Source organism: Dermacentor albipictus, chromosome 10, assembly GCF_038994185.2.
Source record: "Dermacentor albipictus isolate Rhodes 1998 colony chromosome 10, USDA_Dalb.pri_finalv2, whole genome shotgun sequence".
NCBI classification, from domain to species: Eukaryota; Metazoa; Arthropoda; class Arachnida; order Ixodida; family Ixodidae; genus Dermacentor; species Dermacentor albipictus.
Genome location: NC_091830.1, coordinates 78,792,745 through 78,812,145, shown reverse-complemented (window position 1 = coordinate 78,812,145; position 19,401 = coordinate 78,792,745). Strand labels below are relative to the sequence as shown.

The 19,401-nt window shown below is 47.2% G+C and overlaps 1 protein-coding gene across 15 annotated transcripts in view; it reads right to left on the bottom strand.

Annotated features, from left to right (window-relative positions):
• The window catches only part of LOC139050262 (uncharacterized), a 228,395-nt gene that overhangs the window by 62,933 nt on the left and 146,061 nt on the right, over positions 1–19,401 (bottom strand). For 8 of the 15 annotated variants that reach the window (XM_070526449.1, XM_070526458.1, XM_070526451.1 and 5 more), the window contains one exon: positions 11,660–11,683. The exons of the other annotated variants lie outside the window; for them this stretch is intronic. In XM_070526449.1, the coding sequence (XP_070382550.1) occupies positions 11,660–11,683 (24 nt within the window). The remainder of the gene's footprint in view (positions 1–11,659; positions 11,684–19,401) is intronic. 15 annotated transcript variants of the gene reach the window in all.

Sequence of the window (19,401 nt, the reverse complement as noted above, 5' to 3'; positions counted from 1 at the left end):
TGGCCGGGATTCGATCCCGCGGCCTCGTGCTCAGCAGCCTAACACCATGATGTCCTATTAGTATAAGACTGCTTCTGAAGAATGCTTCCAGTCAAGCCTGTCCTTTTTTATTCACCTGTACTTTTGATTTTGTGTTTTCTTACATTGTTCATAATTGAAAACATGTTTTAATGGACACAGAATTACAAAATATATCTTGTGGTAGTGCAATTCTGTCTTAAAGGCTGTGCTACTTTGAGAGGCATATGATGTTTCAAAGGTAAAATGCAAACAAAGAGACCTGTGTGCGAGGATAAAGTAACTTATTTTGCAACATCCTCGACCACAGTTTGCTTACAAGTGTTCACAGGAATATGAAAGCGTTTTTGGCTAGATTTGAGTAGGCAGCTCTCAAAAATCCTACTGAATGCAACACTTCTGCAAGATGAGTATGTATTCTTCAGTGCTTTCTTTCAATTCCTGAGTGGAAACATGTGCCCTAAACTGATTATTTATGAGGTTACTTAGTGATGCCGGCGTAGGGTAAAACATGATTTTGCAATTCATTCCACCAGTTGTGTCCTCTGCTGTAAGTGATCCATTTCAGGTAATAGAGGGAGATATATACATGTAAGAATAATTTTTAAAACTTGATTCTCGGTTGCAATGATCAAGACAATTTTTTGTACATATTCAGATATATTGCTACCTCCCAAACATTTATATATTTGTGAGTGTTAAAGAAAATAGCGTCAGTTTCTCAAGCTAAAGTGACTGCATTGTCACATTGTAGTGAGGAACGCAACTGAGGACTGTGGAGTCTATATATTTTAGTTCTTTACTGGGAGACTAAGCAGTTAACGCTCCAACCGCGACAATAAAGTCAGGGTGGTTTTCGATAGTCGAATACAGGCCCATGAGTCAAGTCTGCTCGTTATGGACACACGGCACAATCGCAGTTTTAGAGGGGTATTTCTGGCGATTGAGGATGCACAACAGTAACTTTCCCTATACAACGCGATAGCAAAGCGCCTATTGCCAAGCTAGAGACTGTGGGCTCCATCTCGGACGCGCGGCCGCATTTCAATGAGAGCAAACTGAAAAAAAAAAACCTAGTTTGCTTGAGTATAGGCACACGTTCAAGAAGGCCAGGTGGTCCAAATCGCTCCACAGTACCTCACAACTGCCTCCCACTTAATCAGACTGTGGTTTTGGCATACAATACCGCGGAATTTTCAGCACAATTCCTGTCGCGCGTCGCACCAAACTGCGGATACGGCAGACACATCTGGTAGGCAGCCATGCCTTGATAGCAAAGACAATATTTTAAAGCGAAAAAAAAAGAACGAGTTTCAACACTTCATGCGTTGTAACGTGGCGTTCTTTTTCTTTTTAACGTGAACGAAGGCGTAATATTTGACCCATTTTTGTTGAACAAATTGACTACTAAGTGAACCGAGCCCAAGCCACGTACGACTACAGAGCGCGAAGCTTGAATTTAACGTTCGTCTCCTGTTGAAATTCACTTAGGCTTAGAAAGTGCATTACGAACTCCTGGAACTATTCCGAAAAATATCGCGCAGGAGTAAACAAGGATAAATATGCACCTAAGCGAATTACCCAAAATCGTCACGTGTGAGGTGCGTATTGAACGGACCCATCGGTTTTGCCTGTGTACATGCTCCACCTTCTTGCGGAGGCGTTGTAAAATCCACGAATAACCCGTGGCACACACCAGCCAGTAGCCAGTGGACACATAGTGCTGTGTCCGGTGTGAACCGCTTTGAATATAACGAGCAAAGAGACAATTACATGCGATAAGTGAGCACAGAGCATTGCTAGCGGCAGAAACATAGCATCTCGATTATGGGACGATCAAGAGGGCGCAATAACTGCGTGAATGCACGTAAGTCTACGAAAGTAGCAACCCCATCGGTAGCGGCTGTTAGTTTTCCGGATATGGGCTTGCACACCGGTCCTGGGCTGGGCCAGTGTATGGTCGTTGTTGCGGGGTCAGGTAGCGGCCGGGTGACGGTGGACGGCGTGGTCGTCGCGGGCTCCACTGAGTGGCGGCGAGGTAGTCGGCGATATCCCGATGGCGTTCACCTTGCTGCGGGCGCGAAGCGTTGACAGCGAACCCTCGTAGTCACATTTCGCGGAATGGGCATCGGCTGTAGACATGTCCGGCTTCCCCGCCTTGGTAGCAGAGCGGGCGATGGTCGGGGGCGCGCCAAATATCTGTCTTTTTCGGGGTGTTTCGCTGGCCCACAGGTAGGCGAGGTGGCGGCAATGGTATCGCAGCGTTATGTAGCCCTGGCGCGGGTGCCAGGGCGCGGGCGGGTTGTGAATCGTCCGGGCGAAAAGTTCTTGCTTGACACCCCGCATCAGGAAGCGGACGTTTTTCGCCTCCGACATTTCCGGTTTGGCGTGCCTGAAAAGGCGGGCCATGCACTCTATGAAGATCGCTATGGTCTCATTGAGAAGCTGTGGGCAGTGGGCGCGTTCTTTACTCACGATGCTTCTTTATGTTTGGAGAAAGGTGCTTCAGAAAAGGTCCCACCTCGTTAAAGTGGCTTCTCGATTCTCGAACCACGTCCTGGCCTAGTCTTCCATTGCGAAATAGACATGTCGCAGCTTGTCGTCGCTGTTCCAGCGGTTAAACTTAGCGACCCTATCATACGTCTCCAGCAAGCTTTCCGGGTCCTCGAATGTGGAACCGCGGAACGTTTCTGGCTCCCTGGGCTGCTCCAGAACTATTGTGGAGGAGGAGGCTGTCATTGCGGCTGTCTTTTGGTTATCTCTGGATGATCTTCGTGGTAGTCCCTGGTAGAAGTCCGTGTTCCGCAGGCAGCTGCCACAGTCGGCGGCTTGCTCGGTGTTCCGGGACGACGTTGGTGTCGCCTTTGCGGTCCGGGCTTGGATTATGGCTTGTCCGGCTCGCGTCCTGTACATGAACGTGAAGCACCTCAACCAGATGTCACGTAGTAGTGACGGTGAAGAAGGCAGCAACACTGTGATTAACGAAACTAGCGTTTTATTGGACGAACTTGTACCCTCAAAGAACAAGGATAGCGGTGAACACACTAGGCGATCATCGAAAATCTAATCAGGCGGTCAAGCACGTCGGCTTTTGTACATCAGTCGTGGAATGTTCCAGAGTAATAGCCGGGAACCGCATGCCTTCCACAAAGTTGTACACTATACGCGTCGCGCAGACATGCAATCAGGTTACACAAGGTTCGCTGATAGACAGCGGATGGAACCATCGATAACATTCCACAAACTTCCCATACATGCAGGTGCGTCCTGCTATGTGCGATAACATTTGTTAGGCGGTGACAAGTGGTCACCTTGTCACTTGTAGAGGTGGTCACATCGTCTGAAGTGCGGTCTATAAAGGGGTTTGATCCTTGCGATGGCAACTTCGCGTAGCTTGCCCAGGATTGTGAAATGGTGTCGAAACTGCAAGGGTAGAGGGAATTTCGCACTACGGATGCTGGGTGTGTTGTTGCACCTTGAAACGTTGAGACGCTGTAGAAGTGCGGACCCAGCAGCGTATATGAGCGCGTATGCACGGGGAAATATAACGTCCGGTGATAAAGTGTTGCGACGCACGTACGCCTCAATGGGTGACTGAGTGCAGTGTATCCAAAAGAGCACGACGAAGAAGAGCAGGAACATAAATGGGGCTACTGGTAGGTGAAACGTCGCACCACAGTGTGACGTCGTGGTGAGGAAACTTGACTTGCTGCAAGCGGAGTCACGTAAAAGATCGTAGTTGTGGAAGTTCATCGTCTGATGCTTGAGCCGGCGCTGGTGAAAACAACGTAAAGTGGACAAAACTTATCTTGAGACGACTGAGAGCGTCCGGTGCTCTGTTAAGGAAGCATTTGGCGTAGCGTATGTCTGTGGTCAATTCGGCGATGAAATAGGTGGCACTGCAGAAACGTAAAGCCGAAACAAGTGTTTGTGGTCTGTAAGAATAAAATTATTGCTCTTGCAAGAATTATCTGAAATGCTTCACTGCGAGGTAGGCCCCGAGGAGCTCCCGTCCGAAAGTGCTGTATCGGCGTTCAGTGTCGCGTAATTTAGAGGAAAAGAAGCAGCTGAAGGTCCATGCACCATTAGTTCACAGATGAAGAGCGGCTTTCCCAGCTTACGAAGAAGCGTGCGCAATGAGGCTAGTGGGATCGGTCTGTGAAGGGTGACGCACGAAGGCAGCTTATGTAAGTGCGGTGTCAACGGTGGCTGAAACTTTATCAACGACCATGTCCCAAGAAAGGAATTAGCTTTCGAAATAGAGAGGAATACGTCACGAGGATGCACCAATTTAGAGCATGAAGGAATGAAACAGCGATAAAGATTGATGACTCTGAGAAAACGTCGCGAGCTACGTGTGGACGATGGTGGCGGGTAGTCTATCACGGTCAAAACATTGTCAGGCACTGGAGTGATGCCACGAGTGGTGATGTGATGCTCGAGAAAATCGATTGCCAGATCCACAAACTGATATTCCTCAACATTGATGACAAGAGCACAATCACAAAGTCGAGTCAGAAGTTCGCGTAGATGTGCTATGCGGGTTTCAGCACCGCTGCTGGCCACGAGACGATCATCTATGCAGGCAAAACAAAAGGGTAAGCCTCTGGTGACTTCATCTATAAAACGCTGAAAGGCTTGATCTGCGTTACCGTAACCGAAAGGCATGTGTAAACCCTCAAAAAGGCCAAATGGCGTAGTTATAGCATTCTTTGGAATGTCGGCTGGCTCAACTGAGATATGGTGATAACTTTTCCAAAAATCTATTTTCGAAGATATTGTTGTGCCGCCTAAAATGCAGTGCAATCCTGAATATTTGGCGGTGGGTATTGGTCGGGAACACTGATCGCATTCAGTGCTCGATAATCACCACAGCACCGCCAGCCATTGTTCTTCTTAGGTACCATGCATAGTGTTCATGCTAGAATAGCAGCTTGGGCTTGTTGGTTTTCCATCCTGCTAGTAACAGCGCAACATGTAGACAAGAGACGAGACAAGAAGACACCACAGCGCTTGTGGTGTCTTCTTGTCTCGTCCCTTGTCTACATTTTGCGCTGTTACTAGCAGGATAGTGTTCATGACCATGAGTTTGGTGACGGACGAAGGATTTTAGTTGTATCATATGCTCGAATTTATTTCGGGCAACTCGACGTTTATCAGGACCGGGTGGGAGGGGGCGGCAGTGAACGGGCGGGCCTGTGGTAACAATGCAATGGGACAAAGCGTCTTTAGCGATTTTATCCATCGTAGGTGGTGTAGTAATATCCGGAAACTCGTTGAGTTGAGCCGCATACAGTGAGATAGGCAGTTTGAGGTAAGAAGGGTTGAGAGCAGTGGCGTGCGACAGAAAATCCTTGACTGTCAGACGCATGATGTCGTGCACCAGGTGACAGCAGCTAACGTCCATGAGCAGATGAAAATGGCTCAAGAAATCAGCCGTTCAGAGGGTATAGTGGACGCCTGCTATCCAAAAGAGCGGTGGCAATCCGCTCTTAAGACAGAGATCGTGGGTAAGAGACTTCTGCCCGCAAGTTGCGATGACGCAACAGTTAATAGCTTGTAGCGGGCTTGACAGGGTGCGGAGGCGCCGGTCAGCTTTGAACGGCACAATTATGCTGAGCTGCGCGCCAGTGTGTACCAGCAAACGCACTCCAGTGGTTCAGTAGATAATGTGGAAATGGTTACTTGGCCTATGGCCGTGATCGCACGTCGCAGTTATTGGCGACCGGCCTGAACGTTTCCTACGTTTGTGAAACGCGGGAAACGCGTTCGATGCACACATCGACAAGCCGCGGCGCTTGAACTTCGGTGGTAGCAGCACAGGCCCTCTGATGAAAAATTGTGCTCAGGTCATTGAAACGGCCGTTGGTAGAAGGCGGCGCGAGAGGGTGGTGAGTTGAATAGGGTGGGTCAATTAAGGGGGAGTGTTTCGAAATTGCTTACGTAAGTAGGCGACTTGACATGCGAACACTCACGGTTTCCTGAAGGGAATCCACTTCAGGAAGTTGACAGCTACGGACAGCGTTTATGCCTGCCGGAGCAACGTCCATCATATCATCGCCAGGTTCACTCAGTTCCGTCAAGGGAATATGTGTAGCTGTCACGAGAACCATGCGTACGTTGGCTGAAAGACGTAGAAACAACTCAGATAATGCAACCCAATCCAACAAGTCTAGTTGGTCACCAATAAGGTGTTGCAGATAGACGTGTAAATTGAGTTCAACGTCGGTCACCGAGTTCTGCATTGTTCAGGAGCTGCTGCATATTCCGATGCATAGGCGGGACGAGACGCTCGAGAAGAGCCTCTTTCATTGTTGTATATGGCGTTTCCTGATGTGCACGGATGAGGATGTGGCGTATCGCAGCCATGGCCTCTAGTGCCAACGCTTCAAGCAGGAGTTCATATTTGCGAAACTCCAACGTGACGAGATGACTGAGGAGCTTGTCTTCAGCTTGTATGAACCATAACGTGGGATTGGCGAGCCATAGCTGTGTTAGCTTAATGCCAGCTATAGCCCGTATTAAACCTGTAGAAGGTACATGGCATTGTGAAACATTGTTCCAGCGCACAATTGAACACGGACGAGAACACGGACGAGACCGGCGCTCGTGTTGTCCTTCGCTTCTCGTCCGTGTTCAATTGTGCGCTGGAACCATGCTTCATAATTCCAATCACAACCAACTAGCCCAGCTGTCCATACTTAGAGAAGGTACCTGACTGGTTGTAGAGGCAGTAGGAACGAAGATGAGGTCATTTTATCTATGAGTTTGATCCATTGAAAGTCGCATTCGTAGTCCGGGTTACCTGTAACTATGGAATCACCAAACACGGTTAAGAGCACATAGCTTTCTTTTGCCTTCTTCACTATATCTACTCCATCGTTTCTCATCTCTTGCTCAGCTATTAAGCTGTACCTCAATACTCGGTAATGTCTAAAACCAGCAAGCTGACAGAAGAACATTTTGCTACATGATGTTATCTTTAACTTTCAGTGCAAATATATGTTTTTCTTCTGGCACGTAAGATATAATCGGGAATATGTGGCATGCTCACCGCCGCAGTTCGCACAATTTAGCGGGCTAGTGCAGTAGTCCTTAGCGCGTTCTTGCTTGTCGCATTTTGCGCAAATGAGCCGGCCGCGGTAACTTTGCGAGCCACGGTGAGATCTCTGTATTTGAAGCATCTGCGTGGATTTTTCATTTATGGCCTTCGTCAGGTCTTTCTGTAACCTGTTTCAAGTCATTCTAGCAGCACATTCGTAGCAAAGGTGAAATTAAAATTTTTTCTACGTGTTTGTTTATTGTCGAGTTTGATCATTATTCTTCGCAATTTCACAATATCCTGCTTGTTCCATCCTTCCAGTAGTTCTTCGCTAAGATTCAAGAGATCATAATTTGACGCCAAATCTCTGTATGTGTTAATTGAACGATGTGGGGCTAACGCGAATTCAAACTCACCAAAAGCTATGAGATTTCAAAACTTTTCATGTGGTAGCTTGTCGCGTACTTTAAGCAGTAGGTGCTGCTCGCCATTTTAGTGACGTGTATCCGGTACCTAGCACGTCCATAAGAGCTTTTGCTGCGGTAAAAGGTGAAAAGGTTCTTACTGTTTTTTTTTTCGGGGCATTGATTATGTATCCCGTGGTAGTGCAGTAAGGATACCTTGCGCTGGACAAAAAAATGTTTTGTTTGTTCGGGGTGCCGTCTCTTAAAAAGACGGCACCCCGAAGATCGACGTCTTTTAAAAAGACAGCGATGAAGCAGACCGCTAAAGATGCTTAATGCCGTAAATACTTCATTTCGTTTCGACGACTACGCCAGCCGCTCATTGCCGAGCCCTGCAAGGAATCTTTACGGGACCCGAAGGAGGCGCAGACGCTAGGTGTACCTAGGTGCTATGACGTAAGATGTAATTCAGTAGGCTGAATAGACTAAACCAGGTTAACACATGCACCCTAGGAAATGAGAGGTAAGAGAGGAGAACACAGAAAAGATTAGAAGTGAGGGAGAAAGACGAACTTCAGAGAGAAGGATTGTATAATGCAACTACCGATTCCCCCCGGGTGGGTCAGTCTGGGGGTGGCGCCAACGTAAAGCCGAGGCCAAAGGGGTGTGTTGCCTCCGCCGAGGGGTCATAAAGGTCCAAGAACTCAGCAATGGCTCAAACCCCGCGATCCTCTTTTCCCCAGACAAGGCTAAGCCACGCACGGCTATACGCGGTAATGTCCGATCCACATGTGCTCGGGCCCATGGGGTCGCAACACATCAAGCGCCTGTTGGGGCAGGAGCTTGGTGTGGGGCTCCACTGGCTGAGGGGCAAGTGAGCAGCAATTCTCAGCCTTCGCAAGCACCGACGTGCTCTACTCGGCTCGGAGGCCACGAGTAGATTTCTTGGCTACGCCGTTATGTGTTGTAGCATGCCTAATAAGACACTGAAGAGATGAGTCATATTGCTGCATGAGGCGTTTATATGCATTATTACACACTGGTGGAATATGCATTTCAGATGCCACCCGCACACTGACAAGCGGTGGCGCTAAATTGCGCCGAGTGTACGTAGGAAACACTCAGCATTAGAAAAATGTATACAAAATGCCAGAACCTAGTTAACTCGTTAAATAATACCTCGTTACCATACACCGCTAACTAGAACGGGCTAGGTGAATATATTACACCGCCTCGTTTCAAAGATAACATTAAACCATCATCGCGATTATCATCATCGCTGAAGCTCGAAAGCAGGATGCCGCTGTAGCACACACCTCACGCCTAACCGTTTCGAAGCTGGTATAGGCTAACTTAGTATATTGATTCAAAGCAGAACCCGTAACCTTTGTCAGTTATCATGCGATGGGCTCTGCGAATGTTTTTCTTGAAGATAGGGAATACGGTTACACTCACACATACCGAAAGGGCGATAAAATATTCTGAGAATGGTAATAGCATTAAAAATCTTTTAGGTATGTCAATGCGCGATGTTTTATTGACAAGCATTGGAGTAGTTGGATTGTTCTTTAAAAATTAGACCCACTAGCGGCGTTGGTAACCAGACAAGCGAACGGCAGATTGGCCCATGCTGGTGCTAATAAGCTTTTGCCAAAGAAAGAGCATATTTGGTCAGAGAAGTCAGAACGTTGTGAATCAAGATCTCCGTAGGTACTGGGCGCTGGCCAGGAGGTGTTCCGGTTTTTCACGTTCTTGCAAAGCTTGCTAATGTCGGGCGTTTGTATACAACCGAAATAAGACGCAACTGTGAAAGGCAACAGACTTGCGTCCATCTCATGGCTTGCTTGAAGCTCACAATCGAGCTTCCTTGTCACGTCAGCAATCCACGGTCTGTTTGGAACGCGTGCGACATGCACATGCATATACTGCATATAATGTGGAGAATGTACAAATGCTTTCCTCGCTATCAACGCTGGTTAGATAGAATCGCAAAAGCGTAACCTTTCCTGCAATGTATTGTAGGGGTTGAAGGACGGACGCCGGGATGAAAACCAAACTTGGGAGGGTTTATTTTACATTATATACAGTGAGGTGAGCGTCAAATAACAGTCGTACAGTCATTACGGGCCGGCAGCAACTCGGACGCTGCGGCCCGCGGCAAGAAGTTCGAGAGAGGTGAATCAGGGAATCAGGGCATACTCTGGTCTCTCTGGAACGCTTCTTATAAACCCTTCGAGCACTGGAAGTCGCGTCATGTTCGACCAATGGGAGACTCCGCTCAGATGACGCCACTTTCAGCCAATGGTAGGCGCCCGTGCGATGGTGTCATACCCGGCGAAGAGAGTCGCCGCTTGGGCCCCCTTGCTTGATCACTCGATCCCCCTGCGCTCTTGCCTCACAGAATTGCAATCCACTTCTTCTAAGGTGGAGAAGGAGGGGGGGGGCGCTCATGCTCCATTGTACAAGGGCCCACCTGCTCCCGGTGGCTCGGCTCCGCAGTGGTGGCAAATGCCTTCTTCAAAGGCGAAGGGGGACGATTGGGCTCCATTGTCCGAGGACCCCTTCTAATCCCGGCGGCGTACGACCTTGTTGGGTGCAAACTTGTTTGCACTTGTCTTGTGGCCTTCAACTTGCTTGCCTGGGCGCTCCTCTGGAATGTGCTTTCCTGCTTCTGCATTCCTCAATTAGCTGTGCTGCGATTCGATGTGGTTTGGGGAACTCGAAGTAGCCTCAGGAAACGGCGCCATATCTAACAGTATACGATTCTTCTCATCGGTAACGATGGACCCACACGACGGACTCAATCCGTCTTTTCCGCGACGGACGGCGTATCACGTCACTACGCGTCCCGGATTCCTGTCGTCTGCGCGTCGTCCACGACCCCCCATAATGGAAAACGCCGAGCTATTTTTCGCATCCAGATTCTGAGGGTTGAATGCTGCGGATTTAGCCTAGCATGCTCTGAAGTCTGGCAACAAGCGCGGATTTGCGATCTTTATGAAACAGCTTCATCGCTGTTGACACCATTCTTGCCTGTATGCGCGCGCGGCTCGCACAAGGGCGACTGCAATGAACTTGAGAGACGAGGCAACTTTCTTCTTCCATCTCGCGAAGCAATTACCAGCGTTGTGGGACATGAATTTCCCCGATTACGCCGATTACGGGAACGCGAGAGCGAGAGACAATTTGGCAGCAACTGAAGAAACTGCTCTCTTGTCACTCGAAGCAGCCTCCGTTATTCCTCAATCTCACTGACCAACAGCTCTCAGTAGAAGTGGTTTCGCATACCAAGATGCTTGTTGGCGATATAGTCATTTTGCCAAGAAGACCTCTTTTGATGGAACAAGTGCCCGTCATCGTCTAATTCGGCCGAACAACAGCCATTGCGGCTAACTGTCGTTTCCTTTCGATCTCCATGCATCTTCATTCAGAGTTAAAAAAAGTATGACAATGTATATATTACACCGATGGTGCCTTCTAGAGTGACTAGAAACAAGCGAACATTTGTAACTTACGGCGGCTGAGATCCGCCGGGTTGCCGCAACATCTTCGAGGCCACGTTCAGCCAGTACAGGCACTCTAGGGCTACACGCCGAGAATCTGAGTATGGCTTTCGGAAACGGTGCGACTCATCACGAATACTTTGCTGTCGAAGCATCTGGACAGAAATTTAAACCAAATACTAGCCTCAGTTTGAAAGTTACGGGCCACACAGTGGACAGTCACTTCGGGCGGTGCCGCCAGCTTTATTTTTCCGGCACGGTCGTCTGCTCACTCCGTCCGTCATCTGGATGCGCTTCGCAACCGTATGGGCGGGGGAATAAGCACCCGTGGAACAGATTTTCGTGGAGCCGTCTTTCATGTGGATCCACCATAAGCGATGTAATCTGGTACTGATATCCGCATGGAAAGCATGCGCGTCCGGTGCCGATAGAGGATTCGGGGTCGGCAATATATTAACAAGTAATATGCTGTGCAAATCAGTTCTAAGAAAAGCACACACACGGCCACACTTGTCTGAGTGAGCACCACCGACACTTCCAATATATCAGAAAAATGAAGCAAGGGTGAATTCTTGCACTTGAGCAATTGTAAGACTTATGGACGACTAGCTGACGACGTGGCACTGGCTTTTTGCTGGTAGCATCGTTTGGTGTATTATGTATGGTACTGAAATCACGAGAAGAGGACTTACCGCTATAGCGCCGGGGTCCAGGTTCTGAGAAAAAAATCCGTGCGCCATAAATACGTGATGATTAGGTCATTGGTTATGTCTATATTATTCTATAAGAAACATATAAGCTACACCACAGAACTCCTAAACAGGAGTGCAGAAAAAAAACTGTCAGGAGTCGTTACTTTCTGACTGTTGTATATAAGCCATAGTTGACTGTCTGGTAGCCCCACATGACTGTACCTGTCTTTCTTAACCAAATAATTTCACCACGCCCATGATGCACAGTGCAGTTCGCTCAGGAGTACTACAGCAGTACTACATCAGGAGCACTACATGAAAAGGAGGCCACCACTTGCGCAATAAATCACTATGTCGAGGCGGCTACTTATGAATTTTTTTTTTACTTTTCCAAAAGTTCAGTTTCATCAGTCAGTCAAACTTTTATTCATTTCAAAAAGTCAAAGGAGATGGTGCGAAAGAGCTGGTTAAGTGCAGCTTGACTAAGCCCGTGTAACATTTACACCGGATAGGAGTGTGTAGCTCCGGTGTAACAATTCAGCATTAATCAGCAGTGGAGTATGTGCAAGGTAGCTTGCCATAAATATAGGGACTCTACAGGAGACACAAAACTGCGAAGAAAAATCGTCATGCAGTAACAAAGCGCGCAGGTATTTAATACGTTCATTTAAAGAGAGGATGCTTGGTTAAGAGAAAAAGGCAACTCCAAGAAACAGATGCATATAAAACAGCGGTTAGGCCACAGATCTTTCATTTTGGGGCCACGAGCAACAGATGCTTGACTTGTGCGTTCTCCTGTTATAGATTGACTAATTTTTCCCCGCGCAAGCTTTTCGTTGCCGCACGGGATCAGCAGACCAACGAAAGAACCATCAGCCCATCGATCCCGTTCAGCGCACCAGAGGAGAGTGTGACGCATTCGGTGACGTCACATGTTGCAGTGCCACCAGAAGCCTTATAAACGCCAGCCAGACGGATTCCACCTGGGATTTGCTGCCACGAGTGACAGATGCTTGACTTGTCTTCTCCCGTTGTAGGTAGGCTGTTTATCTGGTCCAACAATTCGCTCATAATCTCTGTGGCTGTGAATACACGCACTTTTCGCTCCTGGTGTAGCAATAGATATAGACCCATGTATTACAATTATGGAATGGGCACGTGTTCTTGCGTGTAGTGCACCCAGAAGCTTTAGTCATGTTCATTTTGGTGTTAAATTAACTGTAATAAAGTAACCTTGCCCTAGGCCCTCCATGCTCCTACTTTCAAAGGGCGTCGCCTTACTTTTGCTTTGCGCTGGGGACGTGGAAGCTAATCCGGGCCGTCGAACCTAGGACATGCTCACCCTCAGAACAGAATCCAATGACGAAACCACAAAAATCTTGAATGATGCCAAATAGAATGTCAGTACCTTGAAGACTCGAGTTGCAACTATTGAAAAAAAAATTGAACAGCATTATTTAGTTTCAAGACTTCGACACTGTCACCGAATATGTGAACGAAGGTAAATCGAATATATGTTACACAAATGGACAGTTAGTTGACGTGGTTGACGACCTGAACAACAGATTAAGGAGGAATAACCTTATTATAAAAGGCCTTCCTGAAGGCGATCACGACAGTTACAAGGAAACAGAACAAATCATCAAGAATCTTTTCGCTGATCACCTTACTATTACAGCGGGGGATATTGAACCGGCACATCGCTTTGTCCAGCACCATGCCAGTTTCCGGCCTCCAATCATTGTTAGTTTCTCAACTTTAAATTTAATATACATGCACTGCGCAATTCGTAAAGCTTAAAAAATGTGGAGTCACCAAAAGTTTGGTTGAAAGATTTACCCCCAAGTGTTCAGTCCGGACGCAAGAAACTGCGGGATTTCGCCAAGAGCATTGACAACGCACGGTTTTCGGTACGCTTTAACAAACTTCATCTAAAAGGCAAAATTTACCACTTCGACTCCCGCCGGTTTGTGGTGGTTCAAACTTCAGGACCTGAACGATCTGCCGCATGATTTTCTGCGGCGCAACACAAGGGACTCTTACACATAGGCTTCTTTTCGATGTTAATCGCCAGCTTTCGTAGCAAGTACAATAAGACTGACATTCATGCACACGTGTTCTGCCGAAATCATCATCGGTACCGAAACGTGGCTTTCGGAGGACGTCGCAAGCTGCAAGCTTTTGTCGCCATCGTCATTCGTGATCTTCTGCAAAGACAGAATCGGTTGTCGTGGTGGTGGTGTAGTTATTGCAGTTAACAAATCATACCATACCTCTTCTATTCCAGTAGGCTCTACTCTCAAAATAGCCAGGGCCTCTTGTCACTTGGGCACGTCGTCTGTGTCACTGGCTTTTGTTATCGACCATCCGACTCCAGTTCGGAGTTCACAGACCTTCTGAACGACATCATCGACCAAGCCATGCACAACTTCCCGAATTCGCTATTCTTCTTAGGCAGTGATTTTAATTATCCAGAAGTCGACTGGTCCGTTCCACCTACCGATAATCTTAATAATCGGTCTGAATGTATCCGCTTTCTTTAGTTGCTCATTTATCACAACATGACAAAGCTTCTACATGAAACTACGCGGAAGGACCACCTTTTAGGTCTTGTTCTAACTAACCGCCCTGAAATTGCTAACACACGCATACTTGAAGAAACCAGCGATCATAGGGCTTCCATTCCTTGGTTTCACTTCCCCCAGCAAAGAAATAAAAAATATGATACAACTGCTGAAGTACGCGTGTGCCGACATAACGAAGTTGAACAGTCTGCTACATGCTATTGTGGCTGGTTTTCACGAGTAATTTAACGAACGTAAAACTGATGAAAACTGGTGCTTGGTTCGAGAAAAAACTAAAAATAATTGGAGGTGCTAGCGTGCCTCAAGTAACAGTAACTTGTAAGTCAGATGACCCATGGTTCATCCTATACATGAAACGTTCCCTTGGCAAGAAAAAAAAAGGATCTAGAGGAAAGCGAGTCGCTCAAAGTGTCGTGAAGATTTGGCAGCCTACGAAAACATTGCTGTTCAAACACAGAGCGTCATTCTCTAAGCTACAGACAAATACTTTTTTGAGCCGCTCCTTAACCTTATGAAGACTGACTCTAAAAAATGTTGGAATATGGTGAACCGTAAAAGTAGCCACTCAATACCGGTGCTGACGACAGAAGACGGCAGCGCTTTAGCGGTCGAACACTGTACCGAGCAATCTATTAAGGACTTCACAGAAGTGTCCATTACGAAATTCCACTAAATGATACGCTGTAGCTGCCACAGCCGCTCATTTCACACCCTTTTTCCAGCAACCCTATTTACGGAACATGGCGTGGCTACCGCCACAAATCGACTTCCGCACGAAACCAGTCTCGTTCACAATGGCATCAACGCCAAGGTTCTTAACCTGCCATCGTTGAGCTAACGTGCTAGCATCAATCTTGCAGCAATTCCTTGATTCTTGTTGTATACCGGAGGACTGTAAAACTGCATATATGGTACCTATAATGAAATCTGGCAGCAGCAATCCCCCTAACAACTAAAGGCCGATTTCACTTACGCCCATTTCATGTAAGGTACTAGAGCACACACATATTCACAAGTCATCTAGGCAGTAACAATTTACTTCTAACACCCAGCATGGTTTTCGCGAAAAATTATCATGTCAGACACCACTTTTCGGACATGTGACAGACCTACACACATCAATCCATGTGTCCGTCTACATGGATGCTATTTTCATAGACTTTTCGAAAGCCTTCGACCGTGTAACACATAGTCGACTATGTTAAACATACGTAATCTGCGTCACGAAGAGAGAACGACTGCTTTAATCGAAGAATTTCTAAACAGTCGCTGTCAGTCACTTAAACTTAACGATGACATATATAATCTGACATGTGTAACTTCTAGGGTGCCTCAAGGGAGTGTAATGGGTCCTGTTCTCTTTTTAGTATACGCTAGGACATAGCATCTAACATAACTTCGTCAAGCCGTCTTTTCGCGCATGATTGTGTTATATTTAAGAAAATAACTGGCATGGCCTACTTCGCATACCTACAATCGGTTATCTCAAGGTTAAAGGAATGATACAGTAATTGGCAAATGGAAATTATTCTTTAAAAACCAAGCACTTGAAGTTTACTTAGATTTCTTCTGCATGCTCAAATTCTTATGAAATAATTGATACAGTAATCAAACAAGTCAAGCCATTCAAGTGCCTGGGCATCATACTTCTCCTTTAAGGTGGGCCACTCGCATCGAGCATATTCCTATTAAGTCTTTCAAGAAGCTCGGCCTCCTTAAACGACACTTGCATTTCGCTAATAAAGATACAAGACTGCACGCTTTGAATTCATTCATTCGGCTCTCTCTAGAATATGCTTCTATCATATGGCATCCTCAACTAACAGGTCTTGCTAACATGCTCGAAATAGTACAGAACAAAGCCGTGATGTTGGTCACATCCCTTATTCACGTTTCATGAGCGTCCCATCGCTAAAAGCAGAACTTAATCTAGCTACGCTTGTCATGTGATAGCGGCGTACTCGGATATCGTTTTTGTACTCACTTTGCCACAGCAGCACAAAGTTTGCCCAATCGCACATTTTTCCAGCCCCTCATACTTCAAGTTGTCTCAATACCGTGCACAAAGTATCGCCCATTTTTTCCCGCGAAAAGAAGTACTAAAATTCGCCTTTAGCATTGTGTATAAGCGAATGGAACTTCCTGCCCTCAAACATCGCCGAGATATCGGATCCTTCAGTATTCCACTAAGCGCTCCTGGGCTATTTACAAAATAAGAAACATTTTTTTATTGCTAACCCATGTCTGCCTCTATTCATTTTATATAAGGTCTTTGTACGCTACATGTGTGCAGTGTTATTTCCAATGTATTTATGATCAGTGGTTTGATATATATTCGTTTTCAATCTATATGCGGACTTGTTTTTAATATGCGAATTTGAGCACCTTGGTTCAAATCAACTTGCTGTTTACTTTTACGTGTTTCGCTGTTAGAATTCTTTTTTTTGATTTGCATTGTTTATAAATAGTACTTATGTACTTACCTGAAATCCGCCCTATGTAATGCCCACCAGGGCCTTTAGGGTATTGAAATACGTAAATAAATAAAAATAAATATTTCCGCAAAGGAGCCAACCACTCTTCCGGCCCCAAGTGGTGATGAGTATGCTCAGATGAGGAAGATTAAATGCACACAAAGTGCTCACACTAACTTCCCCAGTGCGCTGCAGCGGGCAGCCTGGCCGAAAATTAGAATGGCAAGAAATGCAGAACGGTTTGAGACGCGAATCATGACGAATTTTGGAACCATGGCAACCAGGCTCACAAGGAACTGCAGTGGGAGTGCATGGTAGTTCACAGGAGACGTTCTGTAATGATGTAGGCTCCTAGGAAACGTGATAGAATATCTTCACACAAGCCCGGGTACGAATGGCTGTCCAGAGCACCTCCTCATCCCCGGAACGCAAGAAAACGCCGCAGTGAGAGCTGTCGTAACGCTGATTACGATCGAGTTGGCTGGCGCCTCTATTTAATCGAGCACGTTGTCTACATTGGTGAAGTCTGGAGACGAGCTGGTCGCACACAGACGCCGAAGAGTTAGTAGAGACATTAAATAAAGAAGCGTCGTGTTCAAATGTCGGTAAACGGCCGTAAACGAGGCAGAAAGGGGAGTACGCTGCAGTTCACTTAACAGCGATGTTTTGCACAAGCATCACAATTGTTTTCCAATTGTTGTGGTCTGGTACGATAATCATAGATGTCGTATCAGCTAATGTTATATGAAATCGCTCAGTGGGTGGTAAGCTGACATCGTCTTATGAACAGTGTGATACGTTCCGAGTATTTCTTCGGGGATTGTCGACAAAATCATCTTGCCTGGGTTACTCAACAGGACCCAAAGCACTCCAAGACATAACACGATGACTTCCAGAGAGATACTGACGCCTTCTGACGCAGCGCCAGAACGTATAGGAGTAGTCTCTGCGCAGCGTGTAATGTGGTCGATAGCAGTCACAATCTATCGATGCCCTGTCGGCGTGATAGGAAGAAGACCGAAAAGGTCTCTACCAGTGATGTCAAAAGTTGTCTTCGGACAAATAATGGGTTGTAGCAGGCCAGCAAGAGGCATTGTTGCTGGCTTCCGCAGTTGGCAAAGCATGCAAGAAGCGACGTAATTAACCACAAGGGTATATAGACCAGGCCAGAAGAAACGGGTCTTGATCCGGTTTTAGGATTTGTGAAAACCTAGGTGACCAGCAGAGGAGTCGCCATGCAAGGCTTTCAGTACCTGCGCGCGAAGTGTAAGAGGTAGAACCAGAACGCAATGATGTCTATCCGAACAATAATTCAGCACATTGTTCTCGAGCATAAATTTCTTCAGCAATTCGAAGCGTGGCGTAAGGCTGACGTGAAGTTCTGCATAGACGTTATATATTGCAGTGGCAGTATGGGTCAGCACGTTATAAGAAGCGAACTCAGTGAAGTGATTGGAAGCCAGCACGTTCACTGGCACTAGTGGTGGCAGCGTTAGTCAAGACGTAGTCTTATACTAGTATACCGTCTATAGTAGTATAACTACAGAGGTGGTCACGCCATCAACTTCGACGTCCAGCATACATTGTCGAGTCGGCAAAGTAACTAAATGATTTTGGGCGGAATCTTGGATGCAGTGTTACTTCCGAGCGCTGCATCGTATAGTTTTCAGGAATGAACGGGACGTCGCGGATGTCAGGGACGTCGCGCGGCAAGGTGGCGGGGAGCGGGAGGACGGAAGACGGAAAGGTCTCGAACTAGACTGGCGAACTCTAGGTGACAGCAAGCGGCTGGAGCATGTCGCGGCAGCGTCAGAGTTGCGTGGGTGTGCCACATGTGGTGTCTCAAAAAGGCCCCGATTAAGGTGGCGAGCATGGGCAAAGTATGAAATACGTTTCGCGAACGACCAGCGGTTGTTACAGTGTCGACCAACGTTCCCAACAAGCCGGCAGCCAAAGCAGATAGGCTGACCGTCTTCAGTTCTCCAATCGGTAGGGTTCCGAGACCGTGGAGCGAATCCTTGATAACGAGGGAAAGAGTTCTGGGTCTCGGATGTGGACGTACGACTGTGGACGGTGCAAGCAGCGTGAACCCCAAGATTCGCTAGTTCGTTGCGCACGATAGCTTGGACGAGTTAAGAGCTGGAGCGTTCCAGTCGCTGGCGTTAGAGATTGGACAATCGTATTCATTGCGGCAGAAGGCGGTGAAAGGTGAGATGGCAGCTGCTCTGCACACGCAGACGCCGCGACCGCGTTGGGAAGCAGACGAATAGTCGTTCTATTCGGCGGTTCTTGGCCTGCCTACAAGCGCCCGCACTCCTCGTTCACGCCATCGGCTGTAGCACAATTTCTGCCCATGATCTGATTGAATACGTCATCAGCGATCCCCTTCAGAACGTTCCCAACCTTGTCAGACTCGGGCACGTCACAGTCTGCTTTATGGAACGGAGCCAGCATATCTTATGTACGACAGGTAGGGCTGCATCGACGTTTGGGCTCGTGTTGGTAGCTGTTTCCTCGCAGCGATTTTGCAACTGGAGGCCTTGCCGACAGGCTACGGAGATTTTGCTTAAATTTTTCTCAGCTTCCATGTTCGACCTTATGATTGTCGCACTCCAACTTCGCCGTTCCGCTCAGGTTAAATACCACATTGGTCAGTATGACTGTAAGGTCCCAGTGGTCGCGA